This window comes from Xyrauchen texanus, chromosome 3 (genome assembly GCF_025860055.1).
Source record: "Xyrauchen texanus isolate HMW12.3.18 chromosome 3, RBS_HiC_50CHRs, whole genome shotgun sequence".
In the NCBI taxonomy this organism is placed as follows: domain Eukaryota; kingdom Metazoa; phylum Chordata; class Actinopteri; order Cypriniformes; family Catostomidae; genus Xyrauchen; species Xyrauchen texanus.
The window spans coordinates 48047891-48072713 of record NC_068278.1 but is presented as its reverse complement, the minus strand read 5'-3'; the positions used below and the strand labels follow the sequence as shown (position 1 = coordinate 48072713).

The 24823-nt window shown below is 38.8% G+C and overlaps 1 protein-coding gene across 1 annotated transcript; it reads right to left on the bottom strand.

The window, feature by feature from the left end:
- Positions 1–6691: 6691 nt before the first annotated feature.
- On the bottom strand, positions 6692–18724 carry gltpa (glycolipid transfer protein a). The gene is made up of 5 exons (XM_052106737.1): positions 18473–18724; positions 10056–10114; positions 9823–9956; positions 8360–8510; positions 6692–8178 (listed from the first exon to the last, which is right to left on the bottom strand). Exons 1-5 carry the CDS (start codon positions 18573–18575, stop codon positions 7996–7998), a joined length of 630 nt encoding a protein of 209 aa, XP_051962697.1. The 5' UTR covers positions 18576–18724; the 3' UTR covers positions 6692–7995.
- Positions 18725–24823: the final 6099 nt, after the last annotated feature.

Below are 24823 nucleotides of genomic sequence, written 5' to 3'. Positions count from 1 at the left end.
ACGGATAATGGGAGAACGTGATTGGAGATCGTGTGGAGTTTAGTTTTCTCACCGCCCACTAAATGGAAACCTGTAGGAATGAGCGTTAGGTGTGGTGTGAACCTCTATACAGCATGTAGACTCGTAACATTTTACTTGTTGTTGTTACTTTCAAACCTTATTTAAAAAAAAAAAAAAATGCCGTTTAGTTTCTAAACCTAAAACCTACACAAGACCTTCTAACGTCTAAAGTCTTGTAAACGCAAAATATTAACTGGTAATTTACGTAGAAATTTGAATAATTGTTTTGAAGCAATGTAAACACAAAACATATCTACCGTTCCGCTGTTTGGTTAAAAATAGTATATTTTGTACAGAACATAGTAAGTGAATGATGTATTTTCTTTAAACTAATTTCCTAGCTAATTTGTGTGTGTGTGTGTGTGTGTGTGTGTGTGTGTGTGTGTGTGTGCGTGCGTGAACAACTTTTTGCCGAATTATTTTGCATAATATGTCATTAATAGTTTTGGTTGGATGATTTGAATAATTTTTTGAAAAATGTATTGCTATATTTCGGAGAATAAGGTCTTTCAAAACAAGTATGACCGGTTGGTTGGTTGGTTGGTTGGTTGGTTGGTTAATTTACATGGGGCTTTCTGTTAAGCTTTTTTTTTTTTGTCTTTGAATCTTCTGAATACAACCCATTGGGAGCAGCGTCCTCTAGTGATCTGCTGTTCAGCAGCTCATTTGTGGCTCTCATTCATTTGCACAAGTATTTGTAAATGCGTGAATTTAACGTTCATATTGCGTTTAGAATCTGCATACACCTTTTGTATTCGCGGGCCAAATTTTAACTCGGTGGAATTCAAGCTTATAAATAATTTATATTCTGATGGTTTTCATCTAAAACTATATTGTAAATCATTAATAAGTTCTGAACTGTTCATACATGTAAAAACAAATAAAAAATGATATTTGGGACAGGTTGACTGACAAATATAAAATTAATTAAGTAGTATTATTATTATTTTTAGCAGTAATAAAATGTATTTGACATTTCAAAATATACATTAAATACAGCAAAACCAGTTTGATACAACGTGAAGACATCTGTTTTTATCAACATTTCTGTGGAGTTTGATCTAAATATAAACATTTATATAAACGTCTAATGTGAGAATTATTAATAATTTGAATTAATGTAATATTACTCATAACTGCTGAATACAAAACTGCTCAAGATTGGTTGTCAAAAGTTATGAAACCGAATCGGTTACTAACGTAACCTCGGTTCTCTCTAGATGAGGGAACGAGTATTGCGTAAGCTAGTTTACGCTACGGGAAAGATTAATCTTTTCTGAGATATTGAAGCCAAAAAATTATCCTTAATTTTGTATCCATTGTCAACGCAGTGCGGCAGCTGCAGACCTTGAGCGGGCTAGCTAGCGAGCTCATTGGTTGCTCTGCGGCAACTGCTGCAGCCTATAGACGAGCTTGGGCGAACTCGCATCCAATGAGAGGCGTCCGCGCGCTCACTGCATCAAAGCCCGCCAAAAAGGGCGTGACTAGAGTGCATATAAGCGTAGTTCGTAGGCTGGAACCCTGGTTTTTATTGAATGAAGCTGAAAAATCGCCGTGGCGCTGAAGCACGCTGGTTACGCAATACACGCTCCCTCATCTAGAGAGAACCGAGGTTACGTTAGTAACCGATTCGTTCTCTTACGAGAGGTTCTCTCGTATATGCGTAAGCTAGCTTACGCTACGGGAACCCTTTGTCAACGCCGCGCGCGCTAAGCATCCACTGCATGAGCCCCAGGGAATTAAGGGGACCCGGGAGCCCTTGTGAGTGGGGAATTAATATTTGGCTGGCAAGAGTGCGGGCCAGTGTTTGTGTAGTACATAAGCACATAGACAGAGCGGCGGTGCCGGTCTGTGTGGACTGTGTCCCATTAATGCAGCTCACCAGGGAGCTGTAGCGTGATTAAACCGCTAGCAGTTTAGCCTGCAGAGCGGGTACTTCCAGATTGTAAAATCTGACAAAGGTGGAGGGGAAGCCCAGCCCGCTGCCACACATATGTCGTGAATGGAAATCCCGCTGGACCATGCCCACGAGGAGGCCATGCCTCTAGTGGAGTGAGCCTTAATGCCTAGCGGGCATGGTAGGTCTTTTGACGCCGCACGCTGCAGCAATAGCGTCCACTATCCATCTGGACAGTGTCTGTTTCGAGGCGGCGAGACATTTGGTGCGCCCCGAATCTAAACGAAAAGCTGCTCGGAGCTTCTGAAAGATGCGGAGCGCGCAGTATACAAACTCAGTGCTCTGACTGGGCAAAGGAGATTGGTGTCGCGTTCGCTATCAGATGCTGGTAGCGCCGACAAGGAAATGATCTGTGCTCTGAAAGGAGTACCGACCACCTTGGGGACGTAGCCGTGTCTAGGCTTTAAAATGACCTTGGAGTCACTTGGTCCAAACTTAAGACACGCAGCGCTGACAGATAGCGCGTGAAGGTCTCCCACCCGTTTAACTGATGATAGGGCAGTTAGAAAAACGGTTTTAAGTGAGAGGTGTTTCACATCCACGGATTGAAGCGGTTCGAAAGGGGGCTTTCATAGCTTCGAGAACTATAGAAAGGTCCCAGATAGGAACCGATGGGGCGCGGAGGGTTCATCCTTCTAGCTCCCTGAGGAAGCCGGATGACCAGCTCGCTTTTACCCTGTGACTGGCCGTGCAGGGGTTCACGAACGCCGCGACGGCCGCCACGTACACTTTGAGCGTGGATGGGGATCTGCCCTTATCCAGCAGCTCTTGTAAAAACACGAGCAGCGGCGACACCCCACATGTCCGTGGGTCCAGGTCTCTGTCGGTGCACCATTTTGAAAACACAGACCATTTTGTTCAGATGACTGAGGAGAACTGTCCTGTGAGACAGAAGCTCCGTATGTGATTGTGCCAAAATCAGCCAATCGTCCAAATAGTTCAGAATTCGCAAACCCTGACTCCGCAGGGGTGCGAGCGCCGCGTCCATGCACTTCGTGAAAGTACGGGGTGCTAAGGACAGGCCGAACGGAAGGACGGTGTATTGATAAACCTGGCCGTCGAAGGCAAATCTCAAGAATGGCCTGTGACGGGGATTTATCTGAATCTGAAAATATGCATCTTTCAGATCGAGAGAAATAAACCAGTCCCCCTGGCGCACATGCGCGAGGAGTTTGCTGGTTGTAAGCATTTTGAACGGTCTTTTTGCAAGCGCTTTGCTCAAAACCCTGAGATCTAATATTGGTCTGAGGCCGCCGTCTTTCTTGGGGACAAGAAAATAACGGCTGTAAAACCCCGACTCGCTCAGGGGAGGCGGCACTCTCTCTATGGCCCTTTTGGTCAAGATTTAACCGGTTAACACCGGCTTGTTGGCTGCTGAATCTACCACTGTAGTAGCCTGGAGGAAGGGGACTGACAGGGGGCGAAGCTTTGACGGTGGTCCGGCCGCAGCGGGACTGATCCGTCGTTTTGTCAACAAAGCTAGGAGGACTTCGGTTGTTCAGGTTTCAATGCAATTCTAGTCCGAGGCCCGCTGGGGCGGCGGTCTGCGGCGGCTGTCTGAGCGCTGATCGAGGGCGGCCGCCCTGTCGACGCTTGAGAAGTCTGGCTTTGTTGAGCTGGGCGCTGTGAAGAGGCTCGTGCAGGAGGCTCACGTGGGCGGCCTGCAGAGGAGCTAGCACGACGAGGCAGAAAGAGATTCATGGCTTGTGTGGCTTTTTGACCTCTGAAAACCGGTCAATGATACCACTCACCGCGGAGCCGAAGAGACCGGATGGAGAGAGCGGTGCGCTGAGGAATGTAGAGCTCTGCTTCTCCCATGTCGGCTAGCGCTAGCCACAGATGTCTCTCGGTCACAGTCAGCCGCCATGCACTTCCCTATAGCTTGGGCTGCAGCTTTGGTAGCACGGAGGGCGCAGGTCCGTAGCACTCGTATGTCTGCAACCGCCTCTGGATGCCTACTTTCCTCATCCCACTCCCGCAGAAGGTCCGCTTGGAGGATCTGTAGGACGGCCATAGAGTGTAGAGCAGATGCAGCTTGGCCGGGCGGCGGAATAGGCGCGCCAACACAGGCGGAAGTTGTTCTGCAGGCCTTAGACGGAGCACTGGTTTAGACCGCCATCTCGCGGAGGGCGGGCAAAGGTGTGCTGCTACCGCGATCCTCGACCGGAGGGATGGAAGCGTAGCCCTTCAGTGGCGCCGCCCACCGATGGAGACGTGGGATCGGACCCTGGTCGAGAAAGGCGCTGCTCCATGATTTGGAAAGCTCGGCGTGGAGTTCCGCAGGAAGGGAGCGCCCGGGTAGCGGTGCTGAGCGCGGCGGCTCTGTAGAAAGCAGCCGCCAAGTCTGTTGGGTGCCTGCTCAAGGGGCGGTGACCACTCGAGCCCGAGGCGGTCGAAGGCCTGTGTGAGGAGGCGTGTTAGTTCCCCTTCGACTCGGGCGCTGGTCCTGCTGGATTCCTGGGCCGAGGAGGAGGCGCGTGAGCCTGACCACTCTCGCTGTCCGAAGCCATGATGGAACAGCCCTTATCCTCCGCTTCTCGTCCGGAGATGGCAGCAGAGCAGCCGCCGGCAGCAACTGCGCTGGCCCCGGTGGGCGAAGGCGTTGCTCGAGGGATGGGCTCCAGCGAGGCAATCGCTTCTACCACTGTTTCCGCAGCCTTTGAGAGCGCCGCTTTTTCTGCGCTGCTGAACGGAAGGCGCGCGGCGGCTCGGTCCTGAGCGCTCGAAGTCGAGCCCGCAGGGTCGACATCGGCAGCTCTCGCAGAGATCGTGATCCGCCGGGCGAGGGCGCAGCTCTGCATGCCCCAGTCCCAGGCAGAGAGCGCAGACGATGTGGCGGTCTCCGGTGCTGAGAGGAGCGCGCATGAGGCGCAAGTGGAGCGAGGCATCTTAAAAAGACGCCAGACTTTTTGTGAAGTTCTTTAAGAACTAGCTTGCTTTTAAAAGGATACGCCGCCGATGGCGAGCTCGCAGGACGGCTGAAGGTGGCTAAGACGGCCGGCTTCTTTGAGCGCTGTCCATGCTTGCTTGATGCCCCTCGAACGGCGACGCGGCTTCCGGTTCAGTGATGCGAAGAGCTTCGCTGAAGAGATGAAAATCAGGGTTCCAGCCTACGAACTACGCTTATATGCACTCTAGTCACGCCCTTTTTGCGGGCTTTGATGCAGTGAGCGCGGACGCCTCTCATTGGATGCGAGTTCGCCCAAGCTCGTCTATAGGCTGCAGCAGTTGCCGCAGAGCAACCAATGAGCTCGCTAGCTAGCCCGCTCAAGGTCTGCAGCTGCCGCACTGCGTTGACAATGGATACAAAATTAAGGATAATTTTTTGGCTTCAATATCTCAGAAAAGATGAATCTTTCCCGTAGCGTAAGCTAGCTTACGCATTACGAGAGAACCTCTCGTAAGAGAGCAACATATACGTTTTTTCAACGAAACATCGTCAAAACTACTGTGCAACTTAAGTATACAACATTAAAGGTGCACTCAGTAATTAGTTACTCCTAAATAAGTTAAAATGTAGTTTTGAAACAAATGTATAAAATCATGAGCACTCACATGAGATGACGTCTTATAAAAGCTGTTTTATTATACATGGAGAGGCTACTCATGGGGGCTGCCATGTTGTATCACATGACCTGCAAACATTTCTCACTTAACCTCTGTAACCACTCTATTATTGGACACTTTCACTCATGGATTAAAGTAATCATTGCTGATTGTGAATACTATTTCTACTATGGCATTTATAATTGAAAACTATTGTGTTTGAATTATGCTAAAGTCACGCCACTAGGTATCAGTGTAAGTCCAAGATGACATAAAACAAATTACTGAGTGCACCTTTAATACTTATTTGCTATTATTTTAAGCTAAATGTGTTCTATTTACTTGCATGAACTGAATGTTGATGTGTGAGTATGCTGCAAGCTGGTTTGGCATCAGATGGCTGCAGAATAAAATGAGGACAATCTCCAATTTCAAGCCCTTTTTGGACTAATCTGCACAATCAAAATCTTGCCACACCCTCTTTAGACAATATGACCTTTAATTTATTTTATTTGTTATGTTTGTTACATCTGTTATGTCTGTTTTGTTCAGAAGTGTGTTTGTCTGTGTTTGACTGTAGGTGTATGTGTTTGCAGATTATGTTTTTAAACAAGATGCAGTCCCAGTGAGAGACAAAAGGTGTGTGAGAGAGTTTGGGAAAGAGGCTAAATGTAAGTGATGTGTTTATAAGAAAAAACTAATTCATAAATGTACAAAAACTAAATCTACATAAAATCATGTTTAAAGCCACAATTGATGCCCGGGTTAAAATTGACCAACGAACATGAAAGATGTTAAACGGTTATATCTCTTAAGTAATTATAATAAAAACAAATCTGAAAAGAAAACAAATTATCATGTGTATTTTGATAGTCTTGACAAAGTCACAAAGTTTGGTTCCCATACTAAAAAGTATGTGGTATTTAAAAAATATTATCGACCTCTCCCGGTTCAAAAATGACCTATTAAGCAATAGGCGGGTTTAAGGAACACAGCTATAAAATTCAGTGTTTAACTTTGCATTTACGTGTGGAAAAAGAATGGGAATTCTGGCATAAATTCATAATTAACTACATACCTCATCCATCAGCACATGAATAAAAAGAAAACACAGCAAAAAGGTTTATGCAAGGATGTGGTTTTAATTAGATTGTAAAAAGACTACACATAAATATGATAGAGTCAAATAAATTAACTTTCACTGAGGTCAAGTCTTCTGACAAAACAAAACAAAAACCAGGAAAAGTCCTTTGGTTAAAATAGCATCTCCAGATAATGTCCAGTTGCTATGAAACATCGCTGCTACAATGGTTACAGCTGTGACAAAACTGAAATGTATGACATTGTTAGAGAACTAATGTTGATTTTCAGTGTTTTTCATAACAGTAGTTCTCAGCAGGGTCAGAGAATTTCAGAGAAAGAAGCAGTCAATTAGAATAAAAAATAAATTAAATACATTTTCATAGATTTCTAGACAGTTTGTATAATTATAGCCTTTGATTATATAGGAAATTAAAAAATTCAAACCAACAATACTCAATTACATTACATTACATAAATAGAACACATTTTTGGATGAAAACGCATTGATTTAGCTACTTTTGTGCCTCTTTTCCACACTGGAACAGCATTTCCTCTAAAGCTGAGACCTTTGAAAACATATAGTTCTGCAAACTTTGAAAAACAATGATGTTAGGGAGCAGAAAACAGAGTCATAAGTGACATGTGACATAAGTATATGAGGATTCTTAGTCATTTCAGCATTAAATGTCTTGAAGAACTGAACCAGGTACAGATACATATATTTATATTTACTCTTTACATTTTACCACTAAATAGAGTGGCTCCATCCTTTCTTTACATTTTATGTTAAACAATTGTTCAAATACAAGTATTATTTTTTTCTCTCCATAAAACAAAGCCAAAGTAAAAAATTACAGCAATGTGGTCAATGCCAGATATTTGGTTAAAGAGAATGCAGAGGTTAGAAACATAATTTGGTACAATTACAACTTTCATTTGGATAAAGGAACACATACACAACCATTACACACGTCCTTGAAGTGCATGTGTAGTAAAAATAAAGCAGAATCAAATTCTTATTAGTGAAATATACTAAACAAGTTGCAAACAAGTTGATTTTAAGAACACCATTCTTCTAAAGAAAGGCAAAAGCATTTAAACAGTCATCACCCAAAGATAACAACAGTACAAACAATGACAGACTAAAAAAACCTCCCTAGAGTCTTCAGTAGCCTGGACCCTAATTGTCCCCCAAGGGAAAGCAAAACCAAACACTGCAGAGATGCAGGATCCAGTAGGAGAGAAGAAACATCCAATGAGGAGACAGATTTGTCTAATGGGAGGCAACAGTGATCCGCTGGGAGACCAGAAGATAAGGTTTAGAGTTTGCTCATTTGTAAAACGAGAGATCACACAGTGTAGTCCAGCTCTGCATTCATCCTGGTGTACATTTCATAAATGGCGTCATTAGTAGCTGTGAAGTTAACCAGGAACTGCCGTACTTTATCCAAGCATTCTTCCTCCTTAACCTCTCGCCCTTTAGATAGAGCTTTGAGGAAATCTGATCTGTACGGAGCTGCATACAGTGCTGCCTAAAAAATCAAAGACAGAACAACGTTAATAGGTTTTCTCCAACCATGTAGTGTCATGAGAAATGTCTAAATTTCACTGTTGGAAAATGAACAATAGTGCTTCAAAAGATATTTAAACTGAATTGTTCAACACTAAGCTTTTTCCAAATGTACATATTTTTATTTTTTAAAAGAAGCTTACTGTAAAGAGTTTCTGGACAAACCAGCCATGATACTTTTTCAAAGCCATTTCATAAGCTTTGGTGATGTTGACTTTGATGAGGTTTGGGTTGTTTTCATCCTTTTCTCCATCCACTAGACTCTGGAGAAGAACCTGGATAAAGCGAAGCCCCCTAACAGAATAATTAGGTGAACAGGATTAATTTACAGGATAATAAACAGAGCTGTGCAAAGCTTAACGGAATAGTTCACCCAAAATGTAAAAAATTCCCTCGCGCCATCCCTTTTTGGATTATCTCTGTAGCTCTGTAGGTCCATAAAGTACAGCGAATGGTGACCAAAATGTTAAGCTCCAAAAAGCATATAGGTAATCCATAAAACTCCAGTGTTTTAATCTGTGTCTTCTGAAGCAATCTAATTGATTTTGGATAAGAATACACCAAAAATAACTCCATTATAAATCTTGACATCTTGATTACACTTCCTAGTGACATCTACTGATCTGCACATGCATCAAACACCAGGAAGTGTAATCAAGCTCAAGATCATGATCACCAAGGAGACTGCAGATGTCAAGATTTAGTGAAAATGTGTTATATTTTTGTACTACTGGATCACTTTAGAAGTCATTGAATAAACTATCGGAGTCTTATGGATTGCATTATGTGCTTTTTGGAGCTACAATTTTGGTCAACATTCACTTGCATTGCATTGACCTACAGAGCTGAAATATTCTTCAAAAAAATTTAGTTTGTGTTCTGCAGAACAAAAAAGTCACTCACATCTTTGGATAAGTAAATTAGATCATTTTCATTTTGGGTGGAGACTGTTGCTTTAAAGGAATATTTGTCCCAAAAATTGTGGCAGGTTTGACATCAGCAATGACAAATGCCACTGATTTCTGCGTGTCTTATAACTGATCACTAAGTGCCATATTTACAGTTGATGAACACAAATGAGATTTGAGAGCTAAGGAGGGGGGAACAATTTTACTGAATACCAACTTAAATTTAGGTTGTATGGCTTCAGAAGACTTTTGATTTAGTGCACAAGTCATATGGACATCCTGGAGTTTGTTTTTAGTCTTTGTTGGAGTTTAAGATCCCAAGATCCCATTCGCTATCATTTTAAGAACAAAAGAAGCTTGGAAATTCAATTTCTATTACAAAAAATCTTTTATGTTCCTCAGAATGAAAGAAAATCACATAGGTTCAGAATTATACAGTATTAAGGTGAGTAAATAATGACATAAGTTTTATTTTTGGGTGAACAATTCATTTAAGTGTAGCACATTTTAATTTTATGAACTAAAAAAATTACTTTCATTTGCAGACACTGTTTTGAAGCTCATACATTTAGTTATAAAAACAATTTTTTTTATCTGTTTTATCTAGAATTATTCTTTGTCTAAATTAATCAAAATGTATCTTCACTTTCAAATCCTTTCATAACTGTCTACTTCACTTCTCAAAAAAAAAGGCTTGCCTTTTTAGCCACATGAGGGCAAGTGTTGCTCCTACTTTTGGCCACTCAGCTCCATGCATCTCCTTCTCTGCTTCCAAAATCTGCTGCAGGGTTTTAAACCGGGTGGGGTTACTGTCATATACAGCCTTGATTTTCTGTGAGAAACATCAGATGGGTGGGTGGAGTTCTTGTTGTAAATATTATATAGTTTGATGCTTATCTTTAACCATCTATGTTTTATGTGCTGAACTTACAGTTATGTTACCCGCAATATCAGCCTTGATGGGGGAGAAAACTGCAGAACCGAGGCAATCTATGCAGAGATAAGAAGAACAGGTGGGTAAGATTTGCACATAAGATAATCCATTCAACATAGGCAAATTTGCATGTATTTGAAATCTCACATGAAATGGTTGCCACGCAACCAACTGTTTAACATGAAAAGTAGGTTATTATATCACGCACTACCCATGTGCAAAATAATTTAACATTCTTTTGCAGGGGCTGTGAAGTAATTCTCTTTTGACATATAAGAACCTTAAAGGAATGTGGCAGATACATTGTAAAAGTACCACCATTTCTGCTCCCAAGAACTCGGGAGTGAAGTCTGACATTACCGCCTTAAAAAAAAGAACTCTGAATAATTAAGCATGGTTAGAGAGCATGACAGATTTCTGAAAGCACCCATGCGGTTCATTAAAGTTTCAGTACCTCCCATTATCACACTGAGACCGAATGAACTGCAGGTCTGATACTGAAATAAACACCTTTGGAAATGAAAACACCACACCTCCAATGTTTCCATTTCTAACGAATTAATGTATATTCTTTGACAAATGCTGCATTAGGGTTCTTGTTTTGCTATGGAATGGTTACTAGTGCGGAGTATTGATACAGATTTCATTATTCGATTCGATTCCGATTCGCAAGCTCTTGATTTGATTATGATTTCAATATCAATTCATATGGGTATATTTTAGTTATAATGTCCCAGATGCTTGCATATAAAATAAATTCTCTCCCAGCTAATGCTGTTAATTATACAGTGGACCTTTTAACTAGGTACAATATAAAAATTTACATTTTACCAATTATATTTTATTAGTTTTACATAATTTTCAAATCAATCAAATCAAATCACTTTATTGTCACACTACCATGTACACAAGTGCAACAGTAGGTGAAATTCTTGTGTGCAGTTCCGAGCAACATAGCAGTCATGACAGTGATGAGACATATACCAATTACAGTAAACAACATACTTACACAACACAATTTACATATCAAATTTTGGTCACATTTGAACAAATCAATGTATTTAATCAGTAAATATTATATTAAATTGCATATAATGTATTATATTGTGTTACATGTTTATTGTTTAATTGCATCATTTGTAATTATTTACACATATTTACATTGGTTTGTTAAGCATGTGCTAAAAACCGGAACTTTCTCTTTAAGAAAAACAGAATTTCTGCAAAGAGCGTCTGTAAATGAGCAGATGTTAACGAGAGAGACTCAAAGGGCTTTATCTCATATATGCTATGCCTGATTAAAATTAAATGTTAATTTTTTTTTCATTTTTGATCTGACTGTAAAGAACAGAAAAGGGACTGTAATGGGTTCAATGAAATGAGGAAGCGAGAGACGGCTATTCCAACTCAGGAATGTCACTTTTTATTCAACACAAAATAAAACAATGTCACATCAAGCGTAACGGTGGAGCTTCAAATTCACTCAAATAACAGATGGCAGCGGCCAACACACAAAAAACTTTGGTTGTCTGTCTCGCTCTGTCCCCACACTGCCGCTTGTAGCAAATTCTCCTGTGATAGTTGCCCTAGTGTGTAAAGTTTTGCTCTCAGGTCAAGAACGTATTGAAGAATTCATTTTTGTTCTGTGAAGGTCCCTCCTCCCAGTTTACCTTCATGATGTCTAACATACCACGGGCCTTACGCCCATAACAATTCACACGGGGAAAACCCTGTAGAGGCTTGCGGGACCTCTCGCACTGCAAATAACAGGGGTTTAACACTTTCCAGTTCCGAGCTGCTTTGTGCACAAACTTACGAATCATGTTTTTTAAGGTCTGATTAAATCATTCGACCAAGCCATCCATTTGTGGATGGTACATGCTTGTCCGAATCGATTTAACCCCCAGTAATTCGTACAGCTCGCATAGTGTACGTGACACAAAAGCAGTGCCCTGATCAGTGAGGATTGTTTCGGAATCTACATTAGGGAGTTACTTATGAAGAGTGCCTCCGTAACACTACCTGCTGAGATGTACGGATTGACATGGCCAGAGGAGGTCCATGCCAATCTGTTCGAAGGGGACCCCAACCAACATGAGGGGGCGCAATGGCGCTTTTGGTGTGGCCGGCAGATTCACCAGCTGACATTCACGGAATGCCATACACCACTGGCGAACATCCCCATGAAACAGGCCATGAGACGACTTAAGTGTTTTCCCCTGTCCCAAGGGACCTGCCATCGGATTATGATAAGACGCCTGGAATAACATTCCCCAACGGCTCTTTTGTACCAACATCTGGGTTGTATTTTCCTTTGTCACAGCGTCCTGGTGTTGGGCCTGGTAGATTCTGGCAAAGGACCTAAAGACTTCCTTCAGTGAGGATGTCTCCATGGCAGCGTATCCTTCTTCCTCTTCTCCTTGGTTTTGGACCCTGTGTAACAGGTTCAATGAAATGAAGAAGCAGTAGACAGCGTTTCCAACTCAGGAATGTCACTTTTTATTCAACACAAAATAAAACACGTTCGCATCAAGCATAAATGTGAAGCTTTAATTTCACTCAAATAACATACGGCAGCTGCCAATACACAAACAGCTTCGGGTGTCTGTTAGGGTTGCAACAGTATGAGGTTTTTACAGTATCAACCGGTTTCACAGTATCACGGTATACAGTATTAAACAATTACTATTATCAGTGAAAACAGACGGGTTATTTTATTTATCTATTTATTTTTGAGCAAACACTTTATTATAATTGAAACTTGAAACCATTTATTTTATTGAAGTATGTGTAAAAAAAAGTCTCCCTTTTGAAAATAAAATAAATAGAAAAAATAAGAAAGCTAACAGAATTATAATAAACAAAATTATAAACATGATAAAAAAATTGCATGTAACTATAACATGTTATATAACTAAAGCATGTTAGCATAGCATGTTAAATTAACTACTAAATTAAAAATAACATCAGCTGTGTGAGCTTTTGAAGTAATGTCCTATGATTATTAACAGTTGACATATACTGTAGGTGTGCGACAGCACAGCCAGACAACTCCTGTCTGTACCTTTAACTTCTCAACTGGTTTTGCTTCAGGAAACATTAGAAATCAAGTGTCAACCTGTCATAGATTAAACATAACCTGTATTTAATGTATCCTGGGTTGCATTTCCTTTTATGTTGTATAGTTTTGTTCATGGTTTTCCAGTACAAGGACATGCATCAAGTGTCATTATTTTTGTTGTTGATGTCAAAATCTACAGGACGTTGTCTCTCCCCCTTTTAAAAATTGAAGAGCATATTTACTTATATGAGCCCATTATTATCCCATTTGTTTCCTAATATTAAATATTTATACACATATTACACAGAAGGAAAGGCTCCTCATTACCATGGTTAGGTGTGCTAGTCTTAAATAATAGTAATAATAATAAATAAATTAATGTATTTATGAAAAATAAATACTAGCTGAAACAGATCTTGAAACTTTAACTTCAACTGCCACTGTTGATATAAAATGAGGTCTAATAGATTCTACCTTTAGATTATTTCATATGAAACTATAACATTTTGTCAAAATATAACAGTTACTTTTACTACTGTAAAATCCTGAAACAAATTTGTAAAGGTGATGGTGTGTAATTAAAAAAATGTTGGCGCATAGCACAGTGTTGCTATTTTCCTCAGTGCGGTTTGGCATGTCAGGGCTGCTACTTTTTGAGAGGTTTGAATTGACAATCTCCGTAACACTTTAAACTAGAAAAGTCTCGCTAGAATTGAAATTGGTCACAGTTTTGATGTCTGCGCTCCGAAATATCGAGGGAAGCTCAGTTGTTGAACGTGCACGCCAGAGAGAAGAGCAGATCATTAGCGCGAGCTACACTCGCGAAAGTGCAGATGAGAAGTCTTTAGCTGTTTGCGAGATTATCATTAAATCTGCCTCGGCAGTCCTAAATAGTCGATCACTAGGGCGGCAGCCGAAATATCTTCAATGGGAGAAGTTACCTTGGCATTGTTATTTCCCTCACACACACACTCATGTCAGACCCCCTGGCCTCGCTTCTCTCTGACATCTGCTGCATGTGTGTGTGTGTGGCGCAAGTTGACGAGTCTGACAGACAGTCGAGAAGGAAAGGAGATGCGCACGCGCATGTGAAAATCTCCGTCCGGTTGCATTTTTTTCTCAATACCGTAGATAAGCAAATGTACATGGTATGATAACCATCAATTTTCAAACCGTGATATACCGTGAAACCGGTATACTGCTGCAACCCTAGTGTCTGTCTCACTCTCTCTCCACACTCTGAGGTCTGGCCCTTTTTTATTTCCCCCGTCTCTCACTGCGAACACAGAAACAAGCGATTACCAGCAATTCATCTCAGGTGAGAACCCTTACCGCTTACTTTTTTCCCAGATGAACGCTCTACCACGCCCTTGCTTCCACAGGGACATAATCCATTGACAAATCGGTTGCGTGGATTTCGTCTTTGGACACATGGAACAACTTTTACTCTCAACACGCAGTGAAAGGATCTCGCTGCTGAATACTCCACTACCATACTGCACAATTACTGGTTGTAATAAACTATAAATATAAATTTGAGTCACATTGCGAGAAATTTGGTTGCAAATGCTACACATAGAGTAAAAGATTGATCTTGGGATTTAAGACTCCAAATGAAGATCATGATGCATTGGGAAATCAATATTTTTACCCACCCCTAAAGATTAATGTGATCAAACAACAGCCATTTCATTGCCTAGACTAGAAAAGGCCTTAGAAAGTAATATACAGCACATGTTTCTCAAGTTAGAGTATATCTCCAAGCACAGTATATTTTCTGCGGTCTGGGGTACAAACCGAAGTAGCCCACAGGAAACACCTGGTTCATCACTGTACCCACACTTTAAAAACATAATTGTTGAGCAAACTTAAAAATTCAACCCAACATAATGCAGTAAGATTTTTGAGTCTTAATAATTGTTCTCAGTACCATTGCTTTGTTTAGTCAATGTGAATTTGTTTGTTCACAAAATGCAAAAATGATTCTTGAAAGAAATATTAAATTCTTATTCAGCCAACTATCATTTCTCAATACAAGAACATTCATTTTGGCACAATTTCAATTCCTTTTACATAAAGTTAACTGCAGTCTTTGCCTCTGAAGAGAGGAATGTCTTGCAAGTCAAAACAGTATGTAGAATTGTTTGACATACTGTAGACACTCAATAGACCTCAACCTTTAACACACAAACCTAAAAAAAACGGTAGCATTCAACAAATCTCATTAATTTAAAAGATGAGCTCTTTACATCACCACACAACAACTGACTTATAAAGGCAACAAAAAACAACAATAACAGTATAAATAAAGTCAGCAACAAATAAGACTATAAAAACAACAACATAATTTATTAATGTTGTATTGCATGCTGGGAACTTCCAGATCAGCAACATTGTTCAATTTTAAATTGCTCATTCAGACAACTCTGGTTAGGCTAGTTGGGACAACATTTGGGGGGAAATTGTTGGTCTAACATGGATTTTTATGTAGATGCAAAGAATTATCATTTCGTAGTATCTGTGACTCAAAAAATCCCATTAGCTTAATAAACTGTAATATTTATTTTTTTTTATATCCTGTTAGTAATGTAGCATCTCTACTTACTGTGGACTCCAAACAAGTTCATAAACTCAGGCTTTTTAACTGTGGATGAATGAATGCATTACAATTTCAGCAAAAAATACACACATTCATTCTGTTCTCATGTCTAACAATACCACCCCTCCCTGCTGCTCTTTCTGGTGTTTGTATTTAACACAGGTCTTTCATTGTGAACTCTAAACCAGTGTTGTTTCCCAACCTTTTATCTGTCACGGCACACTTACGACTAAAAAATTATATGGCACACCACTATCCCACATCTAACCGTCATTAATATTTTTCCTTTTCAAGAACTTGTCCATGTTTTCTGTCTGTCTTAGTAGCGTGTTTATTTGTAATGTTTGAAATTCGGCTATGCAAAAAAAAAAATAAATAAATCACATAGGTAGGCTATGCTGTGTGAGGTCACAGGTGGCAAGAGCACTAAATAGGTAATGAAAAAACAACAAATTTGCTTCTTTTCTAATTTGTAGATTTGTTCTTGCAATGCCACAATAAATTACAGGGATGCAAACTCATGAGGGGTGAAAAAGCTAAGACAATCACTGATCCAGGCTAAGCTAAAAGCATCAATTCCAGCTATTTTAGTGATTCAAGTTTATTCAAGTTTACAAATGTGCAGAATTACCTGCAAAATAAAGAGTATTTTGGAGGGGCTTTCTTCTGTTTTACAAATTTGTAAAATTTTATTAACTGATTAGGTCATTGACCCCTTCTGGAAATGTCACTAGGTGGCGACAAACGAGCGTCTTATGTGCTGTGAGTGAGTCAGTGAATCATTTTGAGTTGTTCATGACCGAAATCTACCAAGAGACTTTATCATTTTTAAGCATTAAAAGAACAATAGATATCTATAGTCTTCCTTCAGTCAAAGCATGACTGTTCATCCAAAAAGACAATCATATTCTAATAATAGTGAGTTTCAATAACAACCTTATTTTCTCCTTTATTAAAACTTGCATGGCTACAAATCTACTAACTTCAGTAAAATAATTATTAACACAATATAGATCTACGGTGTCATTTTCCTACAGTAGCCTATTTCAACTGCTGAGCATGGCTTTTATCAGAAAAGACCACAATAAAAGACAAATAATAATAATTTAGAGTTTCAATAATGTTCTTTCGTCATTGTAAAGCATATTTCACATGAGTTGAGTCGAGGCGTCAACGGCAGCGTCAAGCGGCGCATCGCACTTCACGTGACAAGAGTGGCAGATAGCGTCACAAAGGGGCGATTTTACGAGTTTGTCATGTACAAAAGTGGGAGGTGTGCACAATAAACATTGAAAACATGTATTTGGGAGAGAGAAAAAAGCTTGCAGTTGCTTTAACAGAAAGTAATAAAATGACTAGTTTATGTTTAGGTTGAAGCGTTTTCTTGGTGAATTTAAATTAGTTCAATAACTGGGGTCTCTGATATTCCTAAACGATAAGGTAATATTTAATTAAACAAAATGATGAGACATTCAATGTCTCCTCACAAATTTGGACAGTTTTTAATATTTCTTGTTGCTTAGTAGACATTATTGGTGAAGCAAAAACATGTGTGAAAAACACTTTGGTGTAAAGTCACTTCATAAACTTCAATACATTCACTTTAGCACATTAATCATTGCTCTTCAAAATCACAAAAGTGACCGCTTATGGTTTCAAAATGGCAAATTTCTCCGAAAGGTGAGTTTGGAAGGAGTTTGAAAGGAGTTTGGATCACTGAAATTAATTTTTATTTCATGCATTTCATTATTTTGTGGAATTTTATAATTTTTCACAGCACACCTGACAATCTTTGCACAGTGGTTGGGAAACTTACACTTTTCAGGGAGATTTGAGAGGGGAAAAAAAGAATAGAAGAGAACATTGAGAGCTAATCTGAACACTTTAGGCTTGGCGTTTCAAGTGGCAAATTCATTTTAAATGCATTTTTCATAGTAATAGCAAATGAGGCTTTGAACAAAGATTCTGATATTCCGTTCCATCAGTGAATAGACCAGGGCAACTCAACACCATGCTAATCAATTTTCTCAACTTAAAATCGAGGGCAGTGGATTAAATTATGCATGCAATAGGTTTGTGGTCTGCTTTGTGAAAAGAAATTTGATCCAAAAAAAGATTAGTTCTCATAGCACACAATGGCTTCTACTTGACAGCAAGGCTTGGTCAGACTTTACTATCAACTTCTGCAGAGCACTTTAGATGTTAATCAGGAGTGGAAAATCTCACACAAAATCCCTGTAAATCAGATGACAGTAATGCTTTCATTACAGAAGTAATGCTGGTTTCTGTAATAAAAAGTTTATTATCATGTAATAGAAACACTTACATTCCCATTATTTAAAGTCTCTATTAAAGGATCAGCATACCTGCATTTCATTATTACTTTGATGCCATCATTTTCGATTCACTGTGAAAATGAAACATTCTTAAATGGCCAATGAGGAGTACAAACAATATACATTTTACAATAGCTATTTTAGCATAACATATTGTAACAGCTGTTTTATAAACAAATGTTTGTCATATCCAAGCCACTTAAATGTTTTCGAAAGGTTTTCAGCCAGTTACTGATAAGACTGGGAGGACGTGTACGAATAAAATGAAAGTGTCACTAAAATAAACTTTAAAACTGCATGATTATATGTTGCCATAATGAAAATGTAAAAATCCAGCACATCATGCCGTGTCAGGACAGCTCAGAGTTCACGCTCAAATCAGAACTCTCAAACTCTGAGAGATGACGGAAGGACCTACCGAAGAAAGGAGGAAGATGAGACACCGCCTCAAGAAACGGCCGAGTTTCCACTTGTTTGTCGGATGGAAGTTGCCGGAACTGGTGCTCCATTAAAAGAGCCATGATTGCTTGAAGTTTGCCAAAGTTACTTTTTTGCCTACAACGTAAGATGAGGACTACAAAGCAAAAATAGAAGACAGGAACCCGGAACTCCAACAGGACAAACAGCTCGTTCGCTACTCTAGTTCTTCTGCTACTAAAGGCGCTGAACAGCTGGGCGGCCCCCTTTACCGCCCCTTTATGCAAATATATGCGTACTCATCACGGAAACGTTCAACAAGTGGGTGCGGAAGAGCCAATCACATCACTGGAGGCGGGGCCAGAACTGTTAACGTTTACAATTCACACACTGTTTATGACTCAAACTGAAGATGCTTTATCTCATAAAAACGCTACCACCACGTTAGATTTTTCTAGTCTTATTTGCAGTTACGAACACATACGGTTTTTTTATTTCATAATAAACAAAGACAAGGAGTATATTATAAATTGCATTATTATACTAGCTAAATTCTTTATTCACAAAGCTACATTTATGAAGATTGTTTTCAATATTTTTTGGAAGTACAATTGTTTTTAGTTAATTGAGATCTACGAAGAAGAAGACTTCCACTAAATTATTTAATTTAGCAGAAAGCATTGGAATGGCCTAACTTTGGTTAACAAAAAGTATGTATTTTATTAATACAGTCATACTAGTCAGAGTACATTTACATTTTTACATTTATGCATTTGGCAGACGCTTTTATCCAAAGCGACTTACAGTGCACTTATTACAGGGACAATCCCCCCAGAGCAACCTGGAGTTATAAGTGCCTTGCTCAAGGACACAATGGTGGTGGCTGTGGGGATCGAATCAACAACCTTTTGCTTAACAGTTATGTGCTTTAGCCCACTACACCACCACCACTCCAGTCACATTTTATGACAAATAATTAGGTTATAATTTTTTTTACCACATTTGCCTATAGGTAGAATAATAATAAAAAAATAAAAAAAATCTCTCTATAAAAAATACATTAATTACATTTTTTTATTTATATAGCCATTAAAATATTTAGTTTTTGCTGTACAGCATCAGAAATGGTCCACCACATTGTTTTCAGAAAACTCCAAATAGATTCAAAATAGTGAAATAAATTAAATACAATTTACTATAGGTGGCATTTTAAACATTATTACATTTGAGTCTATTTATCATTAATTATTGATACTGTAAAAGTGATGTGTTTGTATAACTTAAAGAAGTTTGCATTGCTTTTTATTAAATTGAATTAATCTAATACATCTTTTTTTATTTTTTTTAATTTTATTTTTTTTTTTATTTTAAATGCTAGAAGACATACCATGAGCAGCCAAATCAGCAGTCAACGCCATGGCTGAGCATTTTCGCCTTGAAACTGCAGTGTACCAAAGACAGTCTAAAAAACATGCATTCAGACAGCTAGGGCTTCATACATCACAAACCTAAGGAACCAATCCTGTCAATTGTGGGTGGGGCTTTCTATATCAATAGAATACCCTACAGCAAAGCAAGGGGTATCAGGAGAAATCAGGTGTAGCTATGTATTGGTATTTTGCGTTTCCCAATGAGGTAACTCGTTGTTGAACCACCATAGTACGATCCATCGTTAGAGAAACTAACTAGCTAGTCTTGACAGTTTCCCGAAACCCTAGTCCAAATGTTGCACATCCATCATTTGAACCAAGTTGGTTCAACAATGTGGCATCATTAATGACGTTATGCAGGGGAGTAATAACTTCAGCAGAGATCGAATGGATCAGCTCATTTACATGGTCAGAAAGCCATTTATTGTTAGACTGCTGCTTAAGACACAAAATAGACATTTATGTTTATATACACACTTTGTAAGTAGTGTACTCTTTACTACAGTATACAAGCGGTTTAGCATCATTATTTCCCCACGACCCTGCTGTTAATAACGAACATGGCATCAGAGGACTACATCGCTATTTTCTGTTCTCCGTTGTTTCACTTTATTTTCACATTTCCTCTATTGCTCATGATTTTGTTTTCACTGTTGTAAATCTCAGAGATGTACTTGTGCTATCTGGGGGTCTATTGAAAAAAAAATGCTACAAGTTACTTCTCTTGTTATGTATTATCTTTATGCAGATAAAAAAGTTAAATCATTTACTAAAGGGCTGATAAATAATCTATATGTCTTTTTTCCTTCCACTTAAAAATTGCTTCTTACTTCTGTTTTATTATAAAGGAAGAGAATAATCAAAGAGCAGCTCAGGTTTAAATCTCTGCTGAAAGATTAGGGGCCTCGTCCTGTTAATAATTAAAATGCCCTTTACCCTGTTACTGACATTAGACGTTTAAGCGGGGTGTCTTTCTGACGACAATTAGACACGATTATCTGGTGACCATTAAACATTCACCTGCAATGTTTTATTCATTCACAGGTAGGGCTTGACCTACAATGACCCAGAAAGTAATTTAATTCTCTCTTTATTAATACTGCCACTAGAATCTCCTCTTTAATTCACACCAGCTGACTGGCTGCTCATTTTTAATCAATAATTAATCTTTCAAAGGGGAGTGTTAGCCAATGATGTCACCTTCTATGCATGTCATGATCAAATGCAGATTAAAAGTCTTGTGAATATTATGTAAGTGTTATCAGACTTGTGAATATTATGTAAGTGTTAGCATGCCTGCATTATTGGTACATTTTGTCACTGACATTTTTTAAATGGCCATTGGGGGAGAGAGCGTTATGGATAAAAAAACATGAAGTATTGTAGGCTACAATAGCTATTTTATATTAAAACTAACATTCATTATAAGTGTATTTGACTGTTTCTGTAATAAGATTATAATGTAAAGAATCCACTTTAGCATTCTATTTTGTAGAGATCAAGTAATTCATCTGGAATAGTCATACTTTACTCTTGTTTGAGTTGTATAGAAATTTAATTTTGTATTGAATATTAAATATCTCAGTTTTGTAGTAATTGGTGAGTGTTTCACATACTTCAGAACCCACAAGTAACATTGAGGAAAATCTCTTTGCTCTGTCAACTCTGAACTCAGTAACCCCCATTTTGCAAATGGAAAAAATTATGCCTTCAGAGGGCACTTCAAAGGGATAATAATCATGATAGCCATGCTTCAAGGTCGTTTCAAAGAGAATTTACAATTAATAAAGTTAAAAGTGAGTTCTGAATGACCATTATCTTTGGCCCCCACACCTTTCAGTTCTCCAAAGCTCACACAGTGGATGGTAAATTCTTCAAAGGGAATAGGGCAGAGGTATGACCACTTTTGAATGAAACGCACTATCTGGAGACCTAGCAAAAGACTATTTAGCCCCAGATGGAGCACTTGTAATAAAATGAATGGGAGAAATTGGAACACTCAATGAGCAAATTCCAGTCGAAAGTGTTCATCCATATGCCCAACTCACTCCAAAGGACAGAGCTCTTGAGGTGGGCACTCTGATGGGAGCATGAAATTACTGTATGACATTTTGTTTGGAACGACCTTTTGAATGGCATCCCCTTTTTAAAGTGCCCTTCAAGGGTGCAAAAATGCCATTTGGAAAACGCCCAATATGGCAGATGTAGAACAGGAAGTCACCTTACAGGTCAAAGTGGGGGGCAGGAATTGGCTGATTAGCAGCTAAGTTAGCTCCTGCTGGTAAATTTAGTGCTTTGGTGCTTAAGAGCATGTTTCCCAATTGATGGCCAATCAAAAATAACCATTTACTTTGACGAAATGGTTTATTTTATTTATTTTTTTTTTGCAAGCAATATTTTGATTACAAACATTTCATTTCATTGCACTAGTTTTTTTTTCTTCCGGTGACTGATTTTTTTTGGTGGATTTTGAAATGTAGGCTACTTGTTTTTTCCTGAATCATACTATTGATGTCACAGCTCATATTCAAGAAGATGAAGTTTAAGGAAACAAAACTGCAATGCTCCTGTTAGATTAGCAGGTGTTTGACTGTCACCAGTGATGTCTCCTAGCAACCCAATTTATAAACAATTTGCAATGCTAGCATTTGTGCTACAGGTGTATGATTATCAAAAGAGAGTATAATTTACCATGTTTTGTATATCTTTTTTTTATTTTTTTATTAATGCATTCATTGATAAACAGTATGGAACACATATAATTCACAAAGGCAGACAATACCAGGGGAGCATAGGGCTAACAAAAAAATAAAAATACAAAAAACAAAAATCACAAATCAGCACTGAAAGATGTTAAACAGGGTAAATAGATGCAAGGTCTTGATAGCTTTCCTGTTTTTAGAGTATAGGATTGTCTTAATGTATTGTTTGACTTCGTTTTCAAAGATGGAGAACTTAGATTTGTGAATATGTGATTTTGCCAGCAATAACATCAGATTGATGATATAGAAATTATTTGCCTTGATAGAAGTGTATGTAAAAAAAACAATCAATACATTGTCATAGGAAAGTGAGAATTCAGAGTCAATATATTGGGAGATAAATGTACATATATCTTGCCAAAAAGTGCAAGAGTGGGGACAAGTCCAAAATAAATGATGCAGGTCTTCTTGAGCCATTTGACAAAATGAGCAGTCCACATCAATGTCCTTCTTATATCTTCGTAGAAATACCTTGGAGGGATAATAGCGATCCAACATTTTAAAAGATACTTCCTTAATCTTATTTAAAATTAGGTATTTGGAAGGTAAGCACCACATTTTCTTCCAGTCCAGATTTGGAGAAAGGTTATTTCAATAAGGAACAGCATTTGGAACAGAGACTATTTCTTTTTGAAACAGAGTACGTATAGGTTGGTTATTGTTTCTCAAGTTAGAGGAGAAACAGGTCTGGCCAACAGCAGTCGCACAAGGATCCAGTGGCAAAAAAGTTGGTACAAATACTATATTGTTTCTAAGAAGCATTAGAGCACCAGAAGGGATTGCATCAAACACTACGGCATATTCCTTCGGTGGTATAGTGTTTTGTATATCTTCCTGGGTGCTGACGTGCCTGGGTGACGTCACGCACAGCATCTTGGCGAAATCAGAGTTTATTTATTTAATAATGACTTCAAGTGGCATTCCATTGCACTTTTCCCAGTAGGAAGTTGGAAAATCTAACTTTCTGAGTTGAATGTAACGCAGCATGAACAATTACCGCACACACATTGAGTTATAAGTTGTCTGTGTTATTACAAATGAATTGTTTAAAAATAGTGTTTAATAGTGGAATTCCTGGTGAACAACTGCATTACCCATGGAAAGAAAAAGAAACAGAGAACCGGCCAACAAAGCCCACCAAACAAGTCCAGCAGCGAGTGCCATCTTCCATGATACACTGTGAATGATGCATTACAGTCGGTCTCCATACAGGCCCAAACTACATATATGTCAGACTATTTTGAAGTAAACTTGAAATACATTGTTTCTATACTTAAAATCATTCAGTTAAAATCAATTGTTTTATATATTTCCATAGTTTTTTATTCCATTTCGTCATTCCATTACAATGGAATTGTAGTTCGTACACTTGTGAAAGATGGTAAATACACAGTCTTGTACCTTTGACTTTTTGTCTGAATTTCGAATGTCTTTTAATGTTGTGATTCACCACAGAGTTGGTTGGTTTGGTTCATGGCTTAAGGATGAGCCTATGGAAAAAATAAATGGGAAAAATACTTCCGGTGTAATGATAAATTGTCCGGTCATGATAAATTGAGTCTGCCTGGTAAATCGACTCACCAGGGGGGTAACCATTTGAAATCCTGTTATCGTGATAGCATGTTATTGAAGTCTAGGCTAACTGAGAAACACATCTTTAATATCACAATCTATAACTTTAGTTATTTACTATTATGTGTAACGTATAGTTTAAACGTCATTAAATATCGTATTTAAAAAGTTATATCAACATACATTATAAAATGATTTTAAAGGATTTCTACTCAGGCAGTGAATATAGTACCAATTATTAGATTCCTCATCCAATAGAATTGCTGTGATGTCAGAGGGAGAACTCGATCTCTCATGATACTGGACCCAGACTGAAAAGGTGTGCGGGTAGTGTTGAAATGCTATGCTAACTGATAGCTCTCTACAGGTATTTTAGAGCTCCTTAAGTAAAAGAGCCAATTACATTTTAAATACAGACATTGCCCGTCAGGGAACATGATCTGATGTAAAGAAACACAATTTATTAAACCATTTTAATCAGATTTTTACTGATGATTTGAAATATGTTCTTTGATAGTAATCTCGATCAAACGTTTTGGAGATTTCGGTCTTTCCCCATTCAAGTAGAAAGGAGCTGTACTTTCATGC

Coding starts and splice junctions, on each gene's coding strand:
- gltpa (XM_052106737.1), bottom strand. CDS start 18,575: ATGGCTCTTTTAATGGAGCACCAGTTCCGGCAACTTCCATCCGACAAA. Junction 9,957..10,055: donor ATATTGCGGGTAACATAACT/GTAAGTTCAGCA, acceptor TGTTTCTCACAG/AAAATCAAGGCTGTATATGA. Junction 8,511..9,822: donor GCCCTCATGTGGCTAAAAAG/GCAAGCCTTTTT, acceptor TTATTCTGTTAG/GGGGCTTCGCTTTATCCAGG.